Source organism: Rhinatrema bivittatum, chromosome 6 (genome assembly GCF_901001135.1).
Source record: "Rhinatrema bivittatum chromosome 6, aRhiBiv1.1, whole genome shotgun sequence".
Taxonomy (NCBI): domain Eukaryota; kingdom Metazoa; phylum Chordata; class Amphibia; order Gymnophiona; family Rhinatrematidae; genus Rhinatrema; species Rhinatrema bivittatum.
The window spans coordinates 260,944,776-260,967,412 of record NC_042620.1 but is presented as its reverse complement, the minus strand read 5'-3'; the positions used below and the strand labels follow the sequence as shown (position 1 = coordinate 260,967,412).

Here is a 22,637-nt window from a genome sequence, read left to right as displayed (position 1 = left end):
AAGGGATGATATCGAAACTATATGTATTATTAAACAAGGTTAGTGGACAAAAAGCTAGATACATGCTTGCTTGGGAACGAGATTTGGCGATAGTATTCACTGAGGAAAACTGGGACCTTTGTTTTTTGCAGGCTCGCCGTAGTTCCATCTCCTCTTCTCTGTTGGAAAACAGTTATAAAGTGTTATTTAGGTGGTATTACAATGCCAGCTAGGTTAAATAAGGTGTTTTCTAATGATAGCAACATGTGTTGGAGGAAATGTGGCATAATAGATTTCTTACACATGTGGTGGTCCTGTCCGGTTTTGCAACCACTTTGGTCACAGGTGGAGGGTTGGTTGAAAGATTTATTAACATTACCCCCAACACTGTCCCTTAGGATTACTCTTTTAAAATATCCCAATTGATAATGCTTCGACACAGCAGCGTCTCTTTATCCAGGCTGCAATTCACGCTGTGTGAGGAACAATAGCGAAGGCGTGGAAGAATGTTAAGGCTCCCACCGTTGATAGTGTACTTCTCAGCCTGAAGTGGATTTATTATATGGAAAAACTGACCACTTTGAAGAAGGACAAAATGCATAGATCTGAGGAATCCTGGCAATGCTACTGGCAATGGCAGTTGGAACCCTACTTAAGCTTTGGAGCCCATTGGGGTTCCTTTATCTGACCGTGCTTTCTTAAACAGTCTCTTTAGTCCTAGGTGTTTGTTGTTTATGTTGGGAACTTTGCTGTGTTTTTTAGTATCCCCCTGGTAGTTCATCTTTGTGAATCTCTCTTGCAAAGAAATATGTGGCATGTACTTGTTGTGAACCTGCCCGCGCTCCCTACCTCTTCGCGGCCAGTCAGGCTGCTGATGCTGCTCCCCCGAACGCAGCAGTCTGCTGCTCTCTCTACCCAGGTAGAGAGTCCATCAAGCTAGGTTGAGAGAACCTTGCCCAAATCTCATCTTGGAGTGAGTTTCCTCTCTCCGAAGGTCAGCAAATCTTTACAAGAGACCACTGTTCTGTTCGTAGGTGTCATGTAGAATGTCAAAGTGGCCCCTAACCCCCTACACTCTTTCCTAAACTCCACCTCGAGTTACTACCGTGTTTCCCCGAAAGTAAGACAGCGTCTTACTTTCTTTTTACCCCCAAAAGTCCCACTATGTCTTACTTTCAGGGTATGTCTTATATTGGAAAAAACCTGTAAGACATCCCCCGAAAGTAAGACGTAGTGTTAAAAAAAAAATAAAATTTTTTAAATACCTGTCGGAGGGCCGCATGGGTCCAGGCGGCCGTCGGCGGGAGCCGGGTGGTCGCGTGTTAAATCTAGGCTGCGGGCGGGTGGGCGCTTGTTCCCGGGGGGGGGGGGGGGGCGGGTGGACGCGCGTTAGTTCGAGATGGCCGGCGGGCGGCGGGTGGTCGCGTGTTACATCTAGGCCGGGTCGCACAGGCGCGCATTCATTCACTGCTGGTGGGGGCTGCCTCGGCAGCCCCCACCGGCAGTGAATGAATGCGCGCACAGGCCCACAGCGCCTGTGCGACCCCTGCGATTCGGCGCTGGGGGCTGCCGGTGGGGGCTGCTTTCGGCGCTCAAGGCAGTCACATGCCGAGGCAGCCCCCACCGGCAGTGAATGAATGCGCGCCTGTGCGACCCGGCCTAGATGTAACACGCGACCACCCGCCGCCCGCCGGCCGTCTCGAACTAATGCGCGTCCACCCGCCCCCCCCCCCCCCCCCCCGGGAACAAGCGCCCACCCGCCCGCGGCCTAGATTTAACACGCGACCACCCGGCTCCCGCCGCCGGCCGCCTGGACCCACGCGGCCCTCCGACAGGTATTTAAAAATAATTTTTTTTTGAACACTACGTCTTACTTTCGGGGATGTCTTACATTAGCCGATCCCCCTAAAATTCCCACTACGTCTTACTATCAGGGGTGTCTTACTATCGGGGAAACACGGTAGGTGGGCCTACCATAGGGATACCAATACCTACCTATGAGCCATGATATCATGGCCAGTCTCTCTCTCTCTCTCTCTCCCCTGAAACAGGCCTGTCAGGAGACATCATGAACCGCAAACCACGTTAACTGCTGTTAGCACAGTTTGCGGAATTATCGCACACGGTAACTCCTTGGAAAATGAGGCCCAATGTGAGAAAGGTAAACAATGTATTATCAATTAAAGCTTTTAGAGCAATATATCTGTCCTCGGCATCATGCTGGATGTCTTTTACGTCTATCACTAAACAGCGAGAAATCAGAATTCCCACGCCACAATACTTCCGATGAGTGGAAGCGGAGGCTAGAAATTGTTGAGGAAAGAATCTGTCCCAGAGCACATGTTCCGCCCGTTTTAATAGTGGGTCTCATGGCAGAAAATAATATTTGCTCGCCCTCTTTTCGCCTCCTGAAATAATAATTTCCTCTTATTTGGAGAGTTGAGTCCCTTAACATTGATAGAAATTATACGCAGCCCAGCCATCTATTGGTCAGTAAAGAGCATAAAAGCGCTTCCACCCGCGGGCCACCACTTAAGTGTGTGCCATAAGACATTATATATAAATGCAAGGATGTCCAGCTAGCAATACACCGTAAAGCACTTGTGATAACCAGGCCCCACCCTTGTAAGTCTAGAACCCTCCTCCTATATTTCCCATGCGATAGGTCCATATCCCTCCTATGTGGATCTTCTCCTCCTGGAGGATAGAAGTCATCGTCATTCCCGGCTACCGCCTTCACCATCACCCACCCCAACCTTAATTCTACATATGGACAACATAAAAAGATAGAGAAAGCTTTCCCCAGTCAGTGGCTATTAACAAAGACTTACCATGTACAGACTATTACCACACTGGGAGCACCACTCGTATAGCATTCAAAAACAAAACTTATAAAAAGAGTTAAGAGTCGTACAAGTTAGTCCTGATGATCTCTGGACTGCAAAGAGCCGCTGGAATGCCTGCGCAGTCACCTGCCTCCCTTTTCCACCCATTGCCATCTGGGAGTGTCATTGCGGGGTCTGCAGTTTTTGCCGGTCCCTGAGGGATCATCTGTTGTCATGAAGGGCAGACCTGCAGCTTGCAAGATGTCAGCTGCTTCCTCTGTAGTGGATACCCGGGAAGTCACTCCAGCAATGGTGAAACATAATCCGAAGGGGAACGTCCATCGGTATTTAATGTTGTTGTTACTCAGAGTGGCGGTGACATCCTGGAAATTTCTCCGTCTACGAATGGTAGTTGGTGCTAAATCCTGGTAAATCTCGAACTTTACAATTCTGCCACTACACCGTGTCAGTCTTGCGAGACAACACCACTATATCTTCTTTTTGTGAAAAACTATGAAAACAGGCTACAATGTCTCGGGCCTGTTGCTGCGGATGGGTCCCAGCTCGCAATGGGCTCTTTCCAACTTAATAGCTGACGCCTCCACTGATGGAGCTGCAGAGCTCAGAATCTGGGCACAAATGCTGGTCACCACTTGCTTGCAATTGACAAAGTCAGGGTATTCTGGTATTCCCCTAAACCTTAAATTGGCTCTTCTGGACCTGTTTTCCAGGTCTTCAATTCTGTTCATTAAATCATTATTGACTTGTAAGAGTTTATTTTGAGCCAGCTTGCAGCTAGAAAGCTCTGAGGCCTGGTCCTCCAGGCGGTTTTCTGTTTCCTCCACCCTGTTTCCTAGGGCTGCCACGTCTCTCTTGAGCTCGGACAGAGCGCTGTGTATTTCCGTTTTTAGGCTGGCCATGCCTTCATATAGCGCCCCAAACCAGCTAACAAATTCAGCGCGACTCTGCACTGTGTCTCCGGCCCTGACGTTGCTATTGCTGCTCACCTCTGCAGCCGCATGTGCAGTCTGTAGCTCACCATCTGGGTCCGACTCTAGCTGCGCCACAGTGGCGGCGAAGGAAAACTTCTTCAGATCTGTTTTTTTTTCCACTAGGCAGCCATTATCACACTGCGGACAGCCAACAATGATAGCTGTGCATTCAAGTCTGTACTACAGCGGCAGATGGGGAAGGATTAATCGCGGTTGGGTTGGGAGCCCTGGACTCGGGCAGCTATTGCTGATGGTGACGTCACTTCCTTACGCTCTCAGATTTTCTTTTCTGGCGCTGGTTCTGTGGTATAAACATCTTTGACTCTGTGCGATATATGACTTCAACATTGCATGGAGAGGCTTCCAGAAGTGATGTCTCCATGCGGTCTGGGATGGACCTACTGGCCATAAGCTGGCCCCACATAGTCTAAAACTGGGGATAATCGCATCCCAGAACAATGGGGTATGGAAGCTCAGGAAGTATTCCCACTTCTATATAAGCTTGCCCGATTGAGGTCAGTAGGACCTGATTGGTTGGGTGCTGTTACTAGTTACCATGTGCGCAGGTAAGTGTCACCTTTTTCCTGTAATTAATATACATCCCCTAGGCTAGCTCCTTACTAATAAGAGTCTTTCTGCATCCTGAGTCTACCAGAGCTTGGATAGGGACCTCATCCAGTTCAAATGGGATCAGAAAGTCCCGAAATGAAAATATCAATGAAGTTACAACTATGGAGCTTCATTAGATTGCACTTCCACTCTAGATCCTCAAGCCATGGAAAATCCTCGACAAAATGGTCTTTCACCACACAATGGAAGAACACCTGCAGGCCTGTTCCTCTTTAACTTCAATGCTTCCTATAAAAGGTTTTTCACTTTCTTTTTAATCATAGGGGGAAAACTCTTCCTCATGTCCATTCTCTGCACAAAGTAAGAAAAAGGAGAAAATACTTGTTATGAACCCTCCTGTAGCGGTGCTACGGGAGGCTCCTTACCTCTTCCTGGAGGCCGCTCTGAAGCCGAGGGCTCACCTACAAACTATCCAGGATTTGCTCCAGGGCCTGGGAGGCCTCTATGTTCTTGGGACCTGCCTGAGGCTGCTTGTGTTTGCATGGGCTTCCTGGTTTGAGCCACGCCCTTCTCCCTAGGGGCCAGCCCGCAGCACTCCTCTGTAGTTATAGGGCCAGCTAGGTGTGGGCCATCCAAACTCCTTCCAGGGAGTCGCCGGTCTGCAGCTCTATAAAAGGACTTCAACTTCCAGTCAGCTTGGCCTTGCATCGGAGTTACTTCACTCTGGAGGTTCCTGCCTGCCAGAGCTCCATCAGGTCTTTTATTTTCTCCATGGAGTTCCTTGTCTCATCTGTTCCTCATCATGCTATGCCTTCGTGCCTGAGGTCCTCGTCCAGGTGTCCTGATGTCTTGTCTTGATCCTCCGTTTCCTGATGTTCCTGTTCCCTTGGTGGCTTGCTCCTGTGTCTTCAGCGCTCCTGAGCCTTCTGTTCTGCCGGCCGTAGATCTCCTGGTGATGCAGCTTCGTCATGGGAGATGCTGGCAGTGGACTGGTGTCCTGTGCTCCTGAGCCGTCATGTCCTGCCAGCCTTTGTGGTGCTTCGGGCGACATCTGGCTTCGTCGTCGGAGTCCCACTTCGACTGGATTCTTTCCTGCGCTCATCCCGTTCTCAGCGTGGTCCGTGACCAGCCTCCTCGGGCTGTGTAGGGCGCGCAGTGGGACAGGGTGGTCCGTGACCAGCCCATTGGGTCCGCCCGTGAAGGTGGGCTGTGTAGGGCGCCCTGAGAGACAGTGCCAATGTCTTTCTTCCCAGCTTCTCGTCTCATCTGGGGTTCGTCAAGTTCCTCGTCTCTGATGCCGTTGCATCAGCCCTGATGTTATGTCTTCGCTTTAACACTCGTCTGTGATGCCGTCCGCATCAGCCTTGCTGTCATGTCTTCGTCTGCGATGCCATAGCATTGACCTTGCTGTCATGTCTTCGTGTCAAGGCCCGTCTGCCCTCGACCTCAGGCCAGGCCTGCTGCTCCATGCCGATCCAAGCGGCAGGTCCGAAAGGGCTCGGAATGGTCGGAGGACCATTCACTTTCCAACATCATCATGTTGTTGGCCTTGGGAGCTTGCAGGCCTGGCAGAGGGTAAGACCATCAGCCATGCTGGAACACGCCGTCAACCCTCGGTTCGGTCCTGGATCCGTTTGGGGTCGGGCTGAGGCCCAAGGGCACACTAAACCCCCCTATGTAACAATACTTTCCCCTTTGCTTCTTTTTTTTGTGTCAGTACCTCCTTTTCCCTTCAGCCCAAGTGGTCATTGCCCCTCCAGAGGTTTTCCTTTGCCAGTATGAGCTTTAGTGCTGGCAGGTCACTAGGTTAGGTTCACTCCCTGTCGTCCACACAGTTAAAACAAGCTGGTGGGCCTGGGCTCTGTGGCTGGAGTATGGAACCAGAGTTGTCCTGTTCTGAGGACCCACGTTGAGATCTTGCACTCTTACTACCATGCCTTGGAACTTGTGTGTGTTGCCTTCCTAGCTTCCATACTAGTTCTGGCATTAACTGAACCTGAGGGAATTCCATCTGTCACTTCCAATACTTTCTTCAGTGTGAGCCCTGGGTGTCAACACACCCAATTCCATATGGATCAGTCTTGTCTGTCCAGGAACTACTCTAGAAGGACCTGGTTGGCTATTTCAAGGCCTGTTTTCAGCTCTGGCTGTAGCCACTTCCAGGTGGCATTTTTTATATGATGTAAAAGGCTCTGGGGGTCATTTTCAAAGGAGTTACGCATGTAAATGTGACATACTATCGTAGCAATTTTTAAAAGCTATTTACTCGAGTAAAGTGCACTTACTTGAGTAAATCCTATGGACAATTCAATGGCATATATTGTAGCAATTTTGAAAAGCCCACTTACTTGAGTAAAATGTATTTACTCGAGCAAAAACCAGTTTGCTCGAGTAAATGCTTTTTAAAATCTACCCCTCTGTGAAATTTCCCTGGGCCATAGAGTACTACGCAAGCATGCAAAAGGGGCGGAGTTGAGAGCACACACATTTAGGTAAATCACAGCAGAATAATGTGCGGCAATAAGTTAAACTGGACAATAGCACTATAAACGAAGCATAAAGTATGCACTTTTGTTGTGTGCACTCATTAAACTATTTATGCTTCGTTTATAGTGCTATTGTCCAGTTTAACTTATTGCCGCACATTATTCTGCTGTGCCATAGAGTACTACACCAGAACTGTTGCTGGTAAGTTTCTGTTGTGTAATCTGCCCTTTCCATGATTATTATTTTAACTTCTATAGCTGATTCTTCCATCTGGGTTGGCAAATTCATCCAGGTGGCTTCGGGCCAACCAGCCATGCAGACAGTTCTCTCAAAACCTTTCAAAGAACAAATCTGGGTCTTCTGTCTTCATTTTAAACAAGACCAGAGGCAATGGGGCTGCCATGCTGGGGCAGCTTGCATTGCTTGGGCTGTCATTGCCCTCTGTTACTTTGTCAGCACTTCCTGTTGCTGGTTAAATTGTTTATGTAGAATTTGAACCATTTTCTGGAGTGGCTGCTGCCCTTCAGCAAAGGTCTGTACTAATCACTCCATGTTAGTTAATAAGCCTTGATATTAGAGATTCTGCTGCAGTCCTTTCTGTATTAAAAAGAAAACAAAATCCTAACTTGTCTGGCTCTGACTGACTTTTTTTTCCTGTCTATTCAGGCAGGGCTACCTCCTTGGTCTGCGGTATTTTACCTCACGGCTGCAACTGCAGTCAGGCCCCAGAAAAAATGTTTTCTCTTTCTTTTTTTTACTTTTATGTGTGCTTCCCAGGCCTGTGCTGCTGCTTAGGCCAGAATTCCTTAGCAGGAGTTCCTAGTTTCCTGCTTTCTCCTAGTCTCATCTGGGGCCTCCTACCCTCTTAACCCTCTCCCCAAGGGAATGCCCTGTGACAATGATTCCCTTGTGGGCTGCCTTAAGGTGGACCAGGCTAAATGCCTGATCCTTGATTTTTAAGGAACCTGTACTCCTTTACAGTTGTATTCCGGTACATTTGAAAAAAAGGTCTTGATTTTATAGCTATGACTCAGAAAAAGATCAGCATTAAAAAATGCTGAACTATCTACAGTCCAGTGAGTTGTAGGCTCCAAGACACTATGGGGTAGATTTTAAAAGGGTTACGTGCATAAGTTATGCGCGTAACCCTTTTAAAAAAAACCCTGCGCACGCCCCGGGACGCGTGTAAGTCCCGGAGCTTCGCTAGGGGGCGTGTCGGTGGGTGTGCCGGGGGCGGAGCGACGTTCGGGGCATTCCGGGGGGCGTGTTGGGGGGCGTGGTGCCGGCCTGGGGGCATTCCGGGGGCGCGGCCGAGGCCTCCGGAACAGCACCCGGGTCGGGTGATGGCGCGCCAGCAGCCTGCTGGCGCGTGCGAGTTACGCCTGCCTCTGGCAGGTGTAACTTTGTCAACAAAGGTAGGAGGGGTGTAGATAGGGCTGGGGGGGTGGGTTAGGTAGGGGAAGGGAAGGGAGGGGAAGGTGGGAGGAGGCTGAAGGAAAGTTCCCTCCGAGGCTGCTCCGATTTCGGAGCGGCCTCGGAGGGAATGGGCTAGCGCGTGCAGGGCTCAGCGCGCGCAAATGTGCACCCCCTTGCGCGCACCGACCCCGGATTTTATAAGATACGCGCGGCTATGCACGTATCTTATAAAATCCATCGTACTTTTGTGTGCGCTTGGTGCACGAACAAAAGTACGCGCGGGCCCACTTTTAGAAAATCTACCCCTATGGTTTTACCAGAGGAAGGTCATGTCACATGAATCAGATTGATTTATTTGATTGGGTGACTAGAAATGATCTGGGAAAGGGAACAAGTGAGGATCAAATTTGCAGAAGACACAAAATAATTCCAAGTTGTTAAATCACAAGCCATTTATGAGAAATTGCAGAACTTTGTGAAATTGGGTATACAAATGTAGATGAAATTTAATGAGGACACGTGCAAAGTGATGTACATAGGGAAAAAAAAATCCAAACAGTAGTTACATGATGTTAGATTTCAAATTAGGAGTCACCACTTAAGAAAAGAATCTATACATCATCATTCACAATATGTTGAAATCATTAGCTCAGTATGTGGCGGTGGTTAAAATAGCAAACAGAAAGTTAGGAATTATTAGGAAAGGACTGGAGAATAAAATGGAAAAATATCATAATACTACTATATCGCCCCGTGGTGCAACCTTACCTAGAGTACTGTGTGAAATTCTGGTCACTGCATCTCAAAAAAAGATATAGCAGAACTTGAAAAGGTACAGAGAAGGGAGACCACAATGATAAAGGGGATGGAACAGCTAAAGAGGAAAGGCTAAAGAGGCTAAAGAGGCTAAAGAGGCTAAAGAGGCTAAAGAGGTTAGGGCTGTTCAGCTTGGAGAAGAGACGGCTGAGGGGGGATATGATAGAGGTCTACAAAATCATGAGTAGCATGGAACAGGTAAATGGAAATTTCTTGTTTACTCTTTCAAAACATAAAGGGGTAGATATTCAAATGCTAGCTGTTTTTGGAATTGATATTGAGTGGCACAGTTAAGCCTGAATATAGCTACTTAGCTGCATAAGTTATGCGGTTAACTTGCTCCGCCTTGATATGTCCGCTACACGCCCACAACTTATATGGCTTACGTGGCAGCCGCTTAATGTAGGTGCATATTCAGTGGTTGCTACTTAACCGCATAAGCTATACTTATGCAGCTGAAGAGCACTTGAACACCTTTTGAATTTTGACCTCCAAAAGACTAGGAGATACTCCATGAAGTTACTAAGAAGCACATTTAAAACAAATCAAAGGAAAAAAATGTTCACTCAGTGCACAATTATGCTCTGGAACTCATTGCCAGATGATATGCTAAAGGCACAGATCGTACACAGAGATACACGCGTGGCTGGGACCCTTTAAAAATCCCCACGGGGTGCGCGCAGCCCGGCCACGCACATATCTTCATGTTTTCACGCATGCTGACGTTTTAAAATCTAGCCGTATGTAGAGAGGCGATGATAAATACATTTTATTGGCGGGGGGAAAAAAACCTAAGATTGCTTTAAGTAAGTTAATAAGGAAATGGGATCGGGTCTCTCCAACTTGTGATTCTATAACCTGGCCTGCAGTTCGCCCCACCTTGGAGACTGGCTGATGAATTCTTCATTCTACACTCCTCGAGAAATAGAGAGAGAATTAGTGGCACCATGGGATCTGTGCTTTATACCACACACCAACAAAGCAGTATCCCCGCTCCATGCAAGAGGCAGTAACATAATTGTACCTCTTTGAAAAACTTGGAGATGGTTCTGTTCCAAATTTGGTCTCAACTGGAGAACTTCCCATTACCTCCCAATAGGGGGGAAACAGAGAATTCACTCCAGGGTTTCGGTGTCCAGTCTTTAGGCATTGGGGTGATAAAGGGAAAAGAATTTTAGCACATCTTTTAAGCGAGGATGCTGAAGTTCTTTCCTTTCAGTAGCTTTAAAACACTTAAGAGTTAGATAACAAGCATTTTTTTTTTTGGCGTATCTCCAAATTCGCCACTCTGTGACGACTATGGATCTACAGGAACTGGCCCATGCATACCATGCAGAGTTATCTGAGCTTCTTGACTGGGAGGACCCGTTTGGACATACTATTTCTTATTTTTAATAAAAAAATGTTGAAGAAGGAGCTTCCCCATAGCATATGATGGCATAGTACAGGGTTGGACTCAAGAGTTAGGGATAACTTTTTCTTGTCTCAATTGTGCTAAACTTCTCACCAGGGCCCGCTCAGTTACCACTAATATAAGTCTCCGTGAAGTCCAACATAAGTTTCCAATGCGGGCTTACATATCAACTGCACGTGCACACAAAATGAAAATCACGCAGTCAGGTAGGTGCCTTAAGTGCACGTTATATTCAGGAGGTGACAGGGATTGTAATCCCATTAGAAGTTAGCCTCTTTTTTGTTTGATTTGCAAACTGTTATTAATGCAAATGCATATCTTAAATTATGGGTGCAGAAAACAATTATTTTTTTTTTTTAGCAAAGAAAGTCATCTTGCAACAATGGCTGCTGCCAGAAGCTCTCACACTTACTCAGCTGAGGATAGCTTTACATCATCTATGAGCTATGGACTATCACATTGAAAAAATTGATTTGACTCTTGAGCATAAGTCTTTTCTGAAAATATGTGAAATGTATTTACAGACACTGCCTCACAGAACCCATAGTTTCTGTTTGAATGTTCTTTGGTGAAGGCTGCCTGACTCTGCTGGATTGATTTGATGCATGGTATATGTATTGTTCGGATCACCAGTACTGAAATGGCAGGATGTAGGGGGGAAAGGGGGAATTTAATGGGGGAGGGGTTTTGTTAATTGTTTGTGTATGATCTTGAACATTCTGTGAGTGCCTGAGGGTGAGCAGATACAACATCCTCAGACAAATCTCTCAATTGCTATGGTAGACTTTGCTTATTCTGAAATTAATAAACAGACCCAAAACATAAAAAAGATTTGGACAAGATCCTGGAGAAGTCCAGAAACCATTATTAACCAGGTAGACTTGTGGAAAGCCACGGGAATCTATTTTCTGTTTAGGATCCTGCCAAGTATTTGTGACCTGGATCAGCTGCTGTTGGAAACAGGATAGTGCTCTTGATGGACCCTTGGTCTGATCCAATATGGCAGTTCTTATGTTGAGAATTAAATCAAGGGCAGGCACTTGATGTGGTTTATTTGGATTTCAGAAAAAGCTTTTGATATAGTCCCATATAGGAGGCGCTGAATAAAAAGAACAGCCTGGAAGTGGGTCCCACGGTGGAGGAATGCATTAGAAACTGGTCAGCTGACAAAGGGCAGCATGGAATTCACTCTGAGGCGTCAACAGTGATGACTGGAATGCTTCAGGGATTGGTTCTGGAGCCAGTTCTGTTCAATATCTTTGTGAGAGATATTGAACAGAGAGGGATTAAAATGAAAAGCTTGTCTTTTTGTGGATGACACTAAGATCTGCAATAGAGTAAACACCCCTGAAGGAGTAGAGAGAATGAGACGTGATCTAAGAATGCTAGACATTTGGCAGCTAAGATTAAATGCCAAGAAGTGCAGAGTCATATATTTGGGAAACAGAAATGCACATGAGCTGTACTTGACGAGAGGTGAGAGAATGATGTGCACGGGCTGGGCGAAGGACCTTGGGGTGATCGTGTCCGATGATCTGAAGGTAACCAAGCAATGTGACAAGGCAATGACTAACGCCAGAGGGATGCTGGGCTGCAGAGAGAGAGGCATAACCAGCAGGAAAAAGGAGGCGGTGATGCCCTTGTACAGATCCTTGGTGAGGCCTCACCTGGTGCACTGGGTTCAGTTCTGGAGACTGTATCTCAAAAGGGATAGAGACAGGATGGAAGCAGTCCAGAGAAAGGCAACCAAAATGGTGAGGGTTCTGACCCAAAAGACTTCTGAGATGAGACTTGATACCTTAGAGGAGAGGAGAGATGGAGGAGATATGATACAGACTTTTAAATACCAGAAAAGTGATAATAATGCACAGGAATCAAATCTTTTTCAATAGCAAGGAATCTGTAGACCAGGGGTCATGATATGAAGCTCCAAGGCAGTAGACTCAGGAACAATGTTGCCAATGTAATAAGCCATGCTGAGCCTACCACAGGCTTTTACTTATGTTTTAGCATGGGTTTTTCAGCTTTAACCTTACTCAAGTATATAATATGGATTTTAGGTGAACAGACCCACGCTAAGAAACCCATAGTATGCTTAGCGCAGGCACATGCAAATCCCATGTAAGAAAAGGCATTAGCTGTTCCCCAGCAATGCAGGGAGCTGCGTTAAAGGGCAGACAGCTTAAAGCACATTTTCTTAACGCTGGAAATTTAACTTCTGGATCAGAGCAACTTAACACACATTTCTGGTAGCCATGTTATTCTATTGCTGTGCCCAGTGTGGTGGGGTCTAGCGGCTTCTACCAGTCTGCACACAGCAATAGAATAGCATTGGCCACTAGAAATGTGAGTTTACTCCACCTCAAACCTGGGAGTTTAATTTCCAGTGAGCTCTCTGGGTGGGCACCTATAGCCGGTTCCATTCATCCCTTTGTTTAGCTATCTGCAGTTGCTCACTCCAGGGTGCAAATTCTTGCATCCAAGGCCATTTTGGCTCTCTGGGGTGGGCACCAACAGCTAACTTGACCAAGCATAAAACTCTCTGCAAAGGGCACCTGCAGCTGAATAGGATGCCAAAGTTGGATGCACAGTGCCAGAATGCATACTGGTCAGCTGAAAGTGCCTGCCCCAGAGAGCTTTGATTTTACTTGCTATTCTGTGCCAAAATGGCATTACATATGAGATTAGTGCTGTGCATCTCAACTTGTGGGCACATTTTCAAATTCAAATCCATTTTGACAAGGAATGGCAAGTAAAACAGAAGAATAAGCTCCCTGGTGAAGGCGCCTACAGCTAGATGGGCAAAGCATAGGCTGTCTGGATGGGCACCAACAGCTGAACAGTGCATACTTTTAGCATTGTGTACGTATTGTCCAGCTGTTCAGCATAACAAAGAAAACCCATGACTGGTGCCTGCTCAAGAGCCTACATTGGAAATTTAACTCCTGGATCTGAGGTGGAGTAAACTCACATTTCTGGTGGCCAATGGTGTCTATTGTTGTGCCAGTGTGCTAATCCACTTCAGACCCAGGAAGGACTGAAATTTCCAATGTAAGTTCTCTGGGGAAGGAAGCACTGCTGATCAATGTGTAAGCTCTCTGGGGCGGGCACTTATAGTTGAACAGAATGCCACAATTGGGATGCATATCAGTAAAGTGTATACTATTCAGCTGAAGGTGCCTGCCCTAGAGAGCTTATGTTTTGTTCAGCTGTAGGTGAAAGCCCCAGAGAGCTTACACTAGAAATGTCTGAGGTGGAGTAAACTCACATTTCTGGTGGCCAAAGTTATTCTGTTGCTGCACTCAGTAGAAAGTCTCTACCGCATGGGCACAGCAATAGAATATCATGGCCTCCAGAAATGTGAGTTAACTTTCATTCTACCTCAAAACAGGAGTAAGGAGGTAAGTGCTTGAAGTCGGAAGGGTTGTGACCAAAATGGCCTTGCATGCAAGATTGGTACCAGGCATCCCAACTTGGGCACAATCTCACATGCAAGACCATTTGGGCAAGGCCAAGTGGAATCAAAGGGTAAGCTCTCTGGGATGGGCAACTACAGCCATTAGGGATGCAAAGAACCAAAGTGCATACTCTTCTGCCGTAGGTGTCCTCCCTAGAGAGCTTACCTTCTGATTTCACTTGGCATAACTTGTCCAAAAGGCCTTGCAGGTGAGATTGTCCCCGAGTTGGGATGTCTAATGCCAATGTTGCAAACATGGTGATTTTAGTTGCACTCCTTCAAACTTGAAGCACCTACCTCCTTACTCCTGTTTTAAAGCTCTTTTCTGCATTAATGTGGATTTTTCAGGTTAACTCACATTTTAGCTTGCTTTTTTTTTTTTCATTTTTCATGCTTATTTTTTACTCCTGTTTGATTTGCATCCCATTAACTTACTGCATCCTGAAGGGTCCCCTGTTTTTAACCTGCACGTTAAGAAAAACCCATGCTAAAATGTAACTCCAGTTTTGGTGCAGGTTTTATTACATCGGCCCCCTATGTCAGGAAATAACTTTTCACAGAAAGGGTGGTGGATGCCTGAAATGCCCTCTCAGAAGAGGTGGTGGGAACAACAGAATTCAAAAGGGCGTAGGATAAACACGGGACCCCTCATGGAGAGAGGAAGGAAATGAAGACCGAAGGTAATGAGTAGTAGTTTTGGTGTAACTTTTCTGCATGGGGTGACCTGCACAGAGTGGCAGTTACACCCCTAAACACCTTGCTGAGCAGACGGGGTGGACCATTTAGTTCTTTAGCTGTCATCGTTTACTGTGCTATTGTGTGTGTATGTGCCTGCTCCTGCAATGGTGCATTCACTCTGCAACTAGCCATCTTTTAAATATTCTTCCACTTTCTGTGGATAACATGGGTCATCTTCCCAACCTCGTCAGCCCGTAATGTAGGAAATTGACTCCTCTCTCTCTTTCTCTACAGTATCCCAAACTCTGCTAAAACGTGCCATTTCTTTCTCTATAACATCAACAAAATCCATCCCTGCCTTTCTAAACACTACCAGGACTTTATCTATTCTCTCATCTTCTCCTGCTTAGACTATTGCAACATGCTCCTCACAGGTCTCCCAGCAAACCGCCTCTCTCCACTCTGTCCTAAATTCAGCTGCACGACTTATCTTTCACCAAAGTCACTACACCCATATAACCCCTCTTCTCAAGTCACTGCATTGACTCCCTATTCATTCCTGCATACAGTTCAAGCTCCTCTTACTTGCCTACAAATGCCTCCACTCTACAGCTCCTCACTACTTCTCCTCTCTTATCTCTCCCTACACCCTTCCTTGTGCACTCTGCTTATCAGGCAAGTCACTTCTATCTATGCCCTTCTCCTCTACCACCAATTCAGAGCTCTGTGCTTTCCACCTGGCTGCCCCATGTGCTGGGAACAGACTTCCTGAGCTGGTGCGTCATGCTCCGTTCTCGCCCTGTTTAAATCCCATCTAAAGTCCCACCTTTTTTTGGCTGCTTTTAAATCTTAAACCTAATGGTCCTCCTTCAGTCTCGTTAATTAATTTTAACAATTGTCTCTTGACCTGTATGTTTGTCTTGATTAGACTGTAAGCTCTATTGAGCAGGGACTATCTCTTATGTGTTGTTTGTACAGTGCTGTGTATGTTGAGTAGTGCTATAGAAATGTTAAGTAGTAGTAGTAAGTTGTAGTAAGGACAAGAGAGAGCGTCTTTTCTTGAACAGTTCCTATTTTGTAGAGCTTATTACCAAAAGAAATCCATCAAATTGATGATTATTGAGCATTTGGGAAAAGGATAAATTCAAGTTTTTAATTTAGCTTTTAAAGAATGTAATTGGTTCTGTTTTGTTCCATTTTTTATGATTAGTGATGCTTTCTTAGCCCTGTTATGGTATTTTGGACTAGTCTACCTGTTTTAATTAATATTTATTGTGTCTTGCTGTTTCGATTTTGTTGTATTGAATTAAAATGCTCATTTTGTTGTATTATCTGTTTTCAGTTTTCATGGATTTATACAGAATTCATTGTATTATATGATTATGGCTTTTAATGAGATCTTTATTGTATTTAGCATGTATGATTGTATCTCATTTTGAGCATTGTACGATGGATTAGATTGGGTATTCTAAGTGAAGTTGCAGTTTTCCTGGAGATGATTTTAAGCATTTTGTTTGAAGGATTCAGTCAGGACTTTGGGATATTTGCCTGTCTTTTGAGTCAGAGCACATAAAGTGACCCCAAAGGATAGTTATACCCTTAAAGAATCAGTCCAGAGCAATGTTTATTATTAGAACACTAGTTAATTATATCCAGAAAGTGTCTATGGTAACAGTAGGTAGTGTTACCCTGGAATGTCAGCCTGAAGTGGTCTTATATGGGAAGAGTTATTGATATCTGCCATTAGTTCTCTCCAGGAAGTGCGAGTTCAGATTAGTGTTTATCCTAAAGTTAATCTGCTGTGGTCAAGTAACCTCTCTTTCTCTTCTCCTGTGTCCCCTGCAGTCTCGGAACAGCTACCAGCAGGGAGACGTGGATGGGGCTCGAAGGCTGGGTCGTGTGGCCAAGCTGCTCAGCATTGTAGCCTTAGTGGGAGGTGTCATCATCATTGTGGCCTCCTGTGTCATCAACTTTGGCTGTAAGTACATTTTTAGAAGCTAATCTTCCACCTTGTGTCCCCTCTTTCCCTAATATATACATTTATGTCTATCTAAATAAGATTTATGTATATCTGTACTGTATATATTACATGCACACACACACACATATTTCTTGCCTGCTTTCTTTCTCTTTGTCTCTCTCACCTCCTCCCTCTCGCTCTCTCTGAAATTAATCATATAATAAATGGCAGTGCTAGGTCCCTGTCAATGCCCTCACCTAAATCACATCACGCATCACTACGCCCTTGCCCCAGACAGAGCCTGTGTGGTTAATGGGCCATGTCTGCACCTGACAGCGGCCGGGTGATGTGTGTGCTGTGAACTCCAGATCCCAGTGCCCCGTGGGCCCAGCGCCTTGCCCTTCTGACAGTTCAGCATCTTTCTCATGCTGCAAAAGAAGTTGAGAAGGGTATCCTTCAGAAATTAAGGTTTCATCTACTAGCATCTGAGGTAGAACCTCTGGTTAAGAAAGAACTTGTTTACCATTGGCTACCCCTGCCAAACAGGGCCCGTCCTTTATTGTATAGTTGGAACTGGTACTTGGAATATTTGTGGGGAGGAATTTGACTGGACATAAAAGTGCTCTTCTACCATCAGATCAAACTGGAACCTCCGGTTAATAAAGGTCTCAACTCCCATGGGGAATAAACTGGAGCCTCTGGTACTCAAGATCTTATCTTGTAATAGATTATATCTGGCTCAGATGGGGAGGGGGAGAGAGAGAAATATAGAAAGGATTAATCTCTCGACAGGTCGGGCTTGCTTGGCCCGCTGGCTCACGGTCAGTGCCACACTCTGCAATGTGGGGGTGGGGGGGGGGGAGGAAAAGGGACTGGGGATGCTGCAGAGGAAGTGCTCATAGCCCTGGTCCCAGCCATTGCACAGTGGTAGCACCTGGAGGCTGGACTCGGAGCTCACTGTTGCAGGGGTTTCCAGAGGATGCCCTGGTGCGTGGGCCCCAGCCCCGGGCAGTCACAATGACTGAGCCAAGCGAGTGGAGAGGGGATGGAAAATAAGGGCAAAATCCCGGGGAAGCTGTGAAATGTGGGATCCAGCCCCAGTTACGAATCAGCTGAAATCCCAAAAGAGCAGGAAAAAGCTACCAAACCAAAAAAAAAACAAAAACCTTTTACCAGATTATATGAGATTCTGTGACTAAAGGCTTCATCGGGATGTAGGACTGTTATCCCAATATCTTCAACAGCTCCTTGAGTTCATTAAAGACTTACTCTATCTTCCAATAGAGTAGCCTGCAAGGAGCACGGGGGTATGAGAAGACCCGTTAGGAGGTTTTTGCGCATTCCTTGGAATCAGCTCTGGGTACAACCCCCGGGGGAGAAGAATTGGAGTTAGATGTATGTGAATGGACTCTGGGCGTTGTCCCTCATAAAGGAGGAGCAGACCAACGCTGCTGGGGGTGGGGGAGGGAAGAGCAAAAGGATCTGCAGTTGAAATGCTTTCCTCCTTCTGCCATGCACAGAGATTTAAGTCCAGGACACTGCCACACTGTGCTGTTCATCGAGGAGGGGATGTGCGGTATCACTGAGACGGCAGATTGTGATAGTGACTGCGCCGCTCATAATCCGCAGTCAGGGCGCTTTTAATTGACAGAATAAATCATATTTCCCTGGGGAGGGGGGAAGACTAGCAGTGACTGGAGAGCCATCCGCAGAGGTCCGGCACAGGGCTTGAAGAATGCAGGAAAGGAGTGGAAGCCGTGCTTTAATGCTGTGGTTATTGCATTAGCACAAAGATGCATCCTGCAGCTGCCATCCCTTGGGGGGATGGCGGGGAAGGCTCTGGGCCTGAGCCCTGCCTCCTCTCTGCAGTGGTCCAGGATTATTGGGGGGGGGGGGGGGGGGGGGGGGGGGGGGGGGAGAAGTTCTGACAGAGCTTGGATCGGGCAAGGAAGGGACTGTGGAATGGGAGAGAAGGGCAAGCTGAGAAAGCTGCAGCAGGCCATAAGGGAGAGGCGACGGAAAGAGGGAGTGCCTGGAGAGACTGCAGAAGAGAAAAGATGTGAAAGAGAGACAGAGAAAAGAAATTAAAAAGAAAAGGAGGGGGAGGGAGGGGAGGTCAGAAAGAAGTAATACAGATGTGGAGAGAGAGAGAAATCCATCTCTTGATCCTGGTCTCACAGTCCCTTAGTAGAGTTCTCCAGTTACTCCAGCTGCTAGTGGAAGACTTCAGTCCAGTCCTATATTTCTTTCTTTCTTTCTTTTTGATACTCCCACCTTCTTCCTGTCCCAATACATCCCAGTAGGCCAATTCCTAATAGAAACAACAGAGAAGATGCAGAGCCCAATGTACCGCCAGCCCAGAGCCGGCCTGCAGTCTCCCTCCAGAACGGGGAGGGCACGTGACCACGCCGAGCGCTCCCCCCCCCCCTCCTTTCCTTAGCTTTGCACTGTACTCCGTGCGCGCATGCGTCTCTGCTCCTGCGCGCGCCGCAGATGCCCCCCCCCCCCCTCACTCTCACCGCCTCTCTCTCTCTCTCCCCCCCTCTAGTCTTGTGAGGACCGGGCATCGTGCGGTTGGCGCCGGGAGGGGGTCCGACGCGACGAAGCTGAACCATGCACATCCGTTAAAACGACATTCCGCGGCTGCCGCAGCCACCCAAACTCACACAAGGAGGAAGAGGAGGAGGAGGAAGAGCAAGCAATTCATTCCTAGCGAACCAACACTTCCCTTTCAACCTCAGCTGCCTCAAGAAATGCCAAAACCCCATGCCCCCTCCCGCAAAAAAATAATAATAATAATCCAACTGTATTTTTTGTACCACTCCCGCAACCTGAGTATTGTTGGGTTGTTGGGGTATTTTTTTTTTCTTTTTAACACTAACGTTTTTCAGCACATACTGTTCTTAATGAGGAGGGGAAGGGGGAAAGAGGATGAGAAAAAATGTACCGACTTCTATGCCAAGACACTTCATCCACTCTCCCTTTCTCATATAAATATATTATTCCATCTTGCCCCCTTGCCATATAATTAGCATGAAAATGGAACTAATTTAAAAGACACATACTATATACACATAGTCTGTTTACAAGATGGCAGGAAGAGTCGTGTTTACAAGTTTCAACATATTTTTCTTCCTCCGAGTCCAAGTTCTTTTTCCTGCAAGAAAAATTCAACCAACTACAAAAAAGGAAAAAAGGTCATTTTAAGGGGTTTATTTTTTCCTGAAGGGAAAATTCAAACAAATGTGAACTTTTTTTTTTTTGTATTCAGAATTGTTGTCTCTTCAGCGATTTAAACTCCTTCATGTACCCTTTTATCCATTATTCCGGGCAATAGAGACTGAAACCCCCCCACAGTTTCATCTGTCCTTCTGGAAGCGGAGTGGCTTTATAACAAGAACATTTTTTGTCTTTTTTAAAGACTATTACAAGCATGAATTCTGTTAGGGCTGAGCCTGTTTTTATGTGGGTGTCTTTAGAAGAGTTTGGGGGCAAGGTCATCCCTCAAGCTTTAGGTGGGTTTTTTTTTTTTTTTACATTTCTTTGTCTCCCTTGCAGTCTTCTGCTTCTTCCTCTCCCCAGATGGCATTCCTGGACAGCCAACCCAGGGACCGGATGATGCCTCCACCAGGGTGCACCCTCAACTCTGCTTTTTGGTCAGCAGGGACCGTCTCAACATCAGCAGCTATCTTCCCTCCTTCCCTGGACCTGAGCACACGTGGACCAGGGGAGAGCGCTACAGCCTGAGCCATAGGTTGTGTGTGTGTTAATGTTTTTCAGCAGGTCAACGCCCACATCGATTCCCCAACTTCTCTCTCTTTTGTAAACTAATACCTATCTCTAATTTTGCCCAGCTTTGAATCCTTTCTTTCCAGCTAAGGATGTGGCCTAAGCCAGTCATCCTGAAACACTTGTGTTTTCTCCAAAAAAAAGGGCAAACCCAGGATGTAGAAACAGGATGTGATTTTTTTTTCAGCCCCCAAATCACTTTCTGTCTAGGGGAAAGGAGACCAGTGTCACCAAGTGCTCTGGGTGGGGGGCATAATAGGGTGGGTATTGGAGGGAGAGGTGGCAGCAATAATGGTTTGCAGTTGACCCCCAGGTCAACCAAGCAGGCTGATTTAGTTCTGGCTTTGCCCCACTGCATGCATGGATTTGTAGTTCCGATTGTCCCACTGATGTCCCTGAGAAAATCAGAAGTACACGTTCATGCATGCCAGGGAATATAAGCAGGACTGGATCCGCCTGGTCAGTCGACTTGGCAACCCCAGGCTGCACACACTTTTTTGGCTCTTCCTTGTGGGGAAACGTGTCTTTGTCAGACACTCATTCCAAATGTAAGGAATACAAGATCCAACTTGAGCAGGAGAGAGAACATGACAAAGCAGGTGCTAGTAACCCACTGACTCCGTGTCACCTGGAAAGAGAAGCAGCAGATCCCCTGGCATATCTGAAAAGGAGGTGTATTTGTTTTCCTTCCCAGATAAAAGAAGCTGCTGTTTTGGTGTTAGCCAGGGCCCGTGATATTTTTCCTTCGAGTTGGGCCAACAATAGGAGGAAGAAAAGAGAGGCTGAAGAAGAGCGGTCAGAGAGCCAAGGAATCTAAGTGAAGGGGGAGATCCTGGGTACAAATGTTCTGTCTTTGCTGTAGCAGTTCTCCTGATGACAGTCCTTTTCTAGGACCAAAATATTGTTTTGTTTATTTCTATCTGGGAATGTGAGCAAATTACTTTTCGAATCCACTAGGGTGCCTGCTGCTTCTATGTGCAGTTCAGTGTAAATTTAAGGTCAGTATACCCTTTTCTTTTTTGCTTGCTGTATGGAACTTTTTTTTTTTTTTTATAATGGCAGATTTTGTTTTTTCCCCTAAGCCCTTTGCGTGTCACGTGGGGCAGGTTGATTTCAGTCCTGGTTTTACCCCCAGTGAATTTGGGAGTATGAATCTCACAGATGGAGTACCATGTAAAATTAAGACTAACTTACTCTAGCAAAAATGGAGCCACCTGACACCCGTGGGAGGAGTTTCCAAACTGGCCAATTTCAGCTTTTTTAATTGGCAGAAAGGATGGGCCATCTTGGTTTTTCCAAGTTTCTTTTGCTATAATGCCTCCCCCCCTCTGGGAAAAATAGGACCACAGGGGCCAGGTTACATAGCAGAGGGCAGAGCATTAGAAAAATCAGGACTGGAATCTGATCTTGGGCAGAGGCGGAATTAAAAAATCTAGGACCAGGCTTTAATTTCTGGTGGATGTGGAATTGGGTCGAGAAATACATAGCTGGGGTATTTGTTCTCCTCTTAGATCACTGGGGACGGCTCCGAACTGGAAAAGAAAAAATACTGAAAGACACATACAACACACACCCAAACCTATATATTTTAAAATTGTAAAGAAAATTGAAGCAGCGAGGAGTGGAGAGGATGGAATTCGGGAAGAGACTGATTTATTTTTTTTAAGTTTTTGGGGTGGGGTTGGGAGGGGGGACGGGACTGCAGGCAGGAGGGAAACAGCAGCTTGTTTTTCTTTGTAAATGTATCTATCTCTGCATAAACGAGGGGGGGGGGGGCTGGTGGCACCATAAGACTATAGACTAACAGGTTTATTGAGGCATAAACATTGGAGGACAAGAGTCCACATTATCAGATGCATCTTTCAGCATGTTTTCACTCCCAGAGAGGAAAGTTAAATTCCACAGCCTGCCCTCTGTCCCAGGGCGGCTTCTGCAGAAAAGTCTGAGCAGTGAACATAAGTCTTATTTGCTGAAAAAAGACTGCTGACTGTTAATCCATTGGTTTCCAGGGCTGGATTTTGGATTTGGGCGCCCAGAGGCAGGGTTGGAGAGTGGGGGGGTGGGAGACCCCAAATAGTGCCCCACTCTCCTCCAGAGTGACATGGGAGTGCCCCTCTGAAGTGAATTGCTAGAGCAGGGTCATTCTTGGCACAGTTGCACTTCCCTTTGGCCTGTATATTTGGTGTCTTCAAAATGTGGTGCCCTAGGCAAGTAAGTGCCTGTGTTGCCTATTCCTAATTCTGGGCCTGTGTGT

The 22,637-nt window shown here is 46.5% G+C and overlaps 1 protein-coding gene across 2 annotated transcripts in view; it reads left to right on the top strand.

Annotated features, from left to right (window-relative positions):
- Window positions 1-22,027, top strand: part of PRRT2 (proline rich transmembrane protein 2) — a 72,223-nt gene extending 50,196 nt beyond the window's left edge. The window contains exons 3-4 of one of the 2 annotated variants that reach the window (XM_029604940.1): window positions 16,480-16,612; window positions 20,153-22,027. In XM_029604940.1, coding sequence (XP_029460800.1) covers window positions 16,480-16,612; window positions 20,153-20,364 — 345 coding nt within the window. In that variant the 3' untranslated portion in view covers window positions 20,365-22,027. Of the gene's footprint in view, window positions 1-16,478; window positions 16,613-19,142; window positions 20,109-20,152 lie in introns of those variants that run through there. The other variant, XR_003857263.1, reaches the window with a different exon arrangement.
- Window positions 22,028-22,637: the final 610 nt, after the last annotated feature.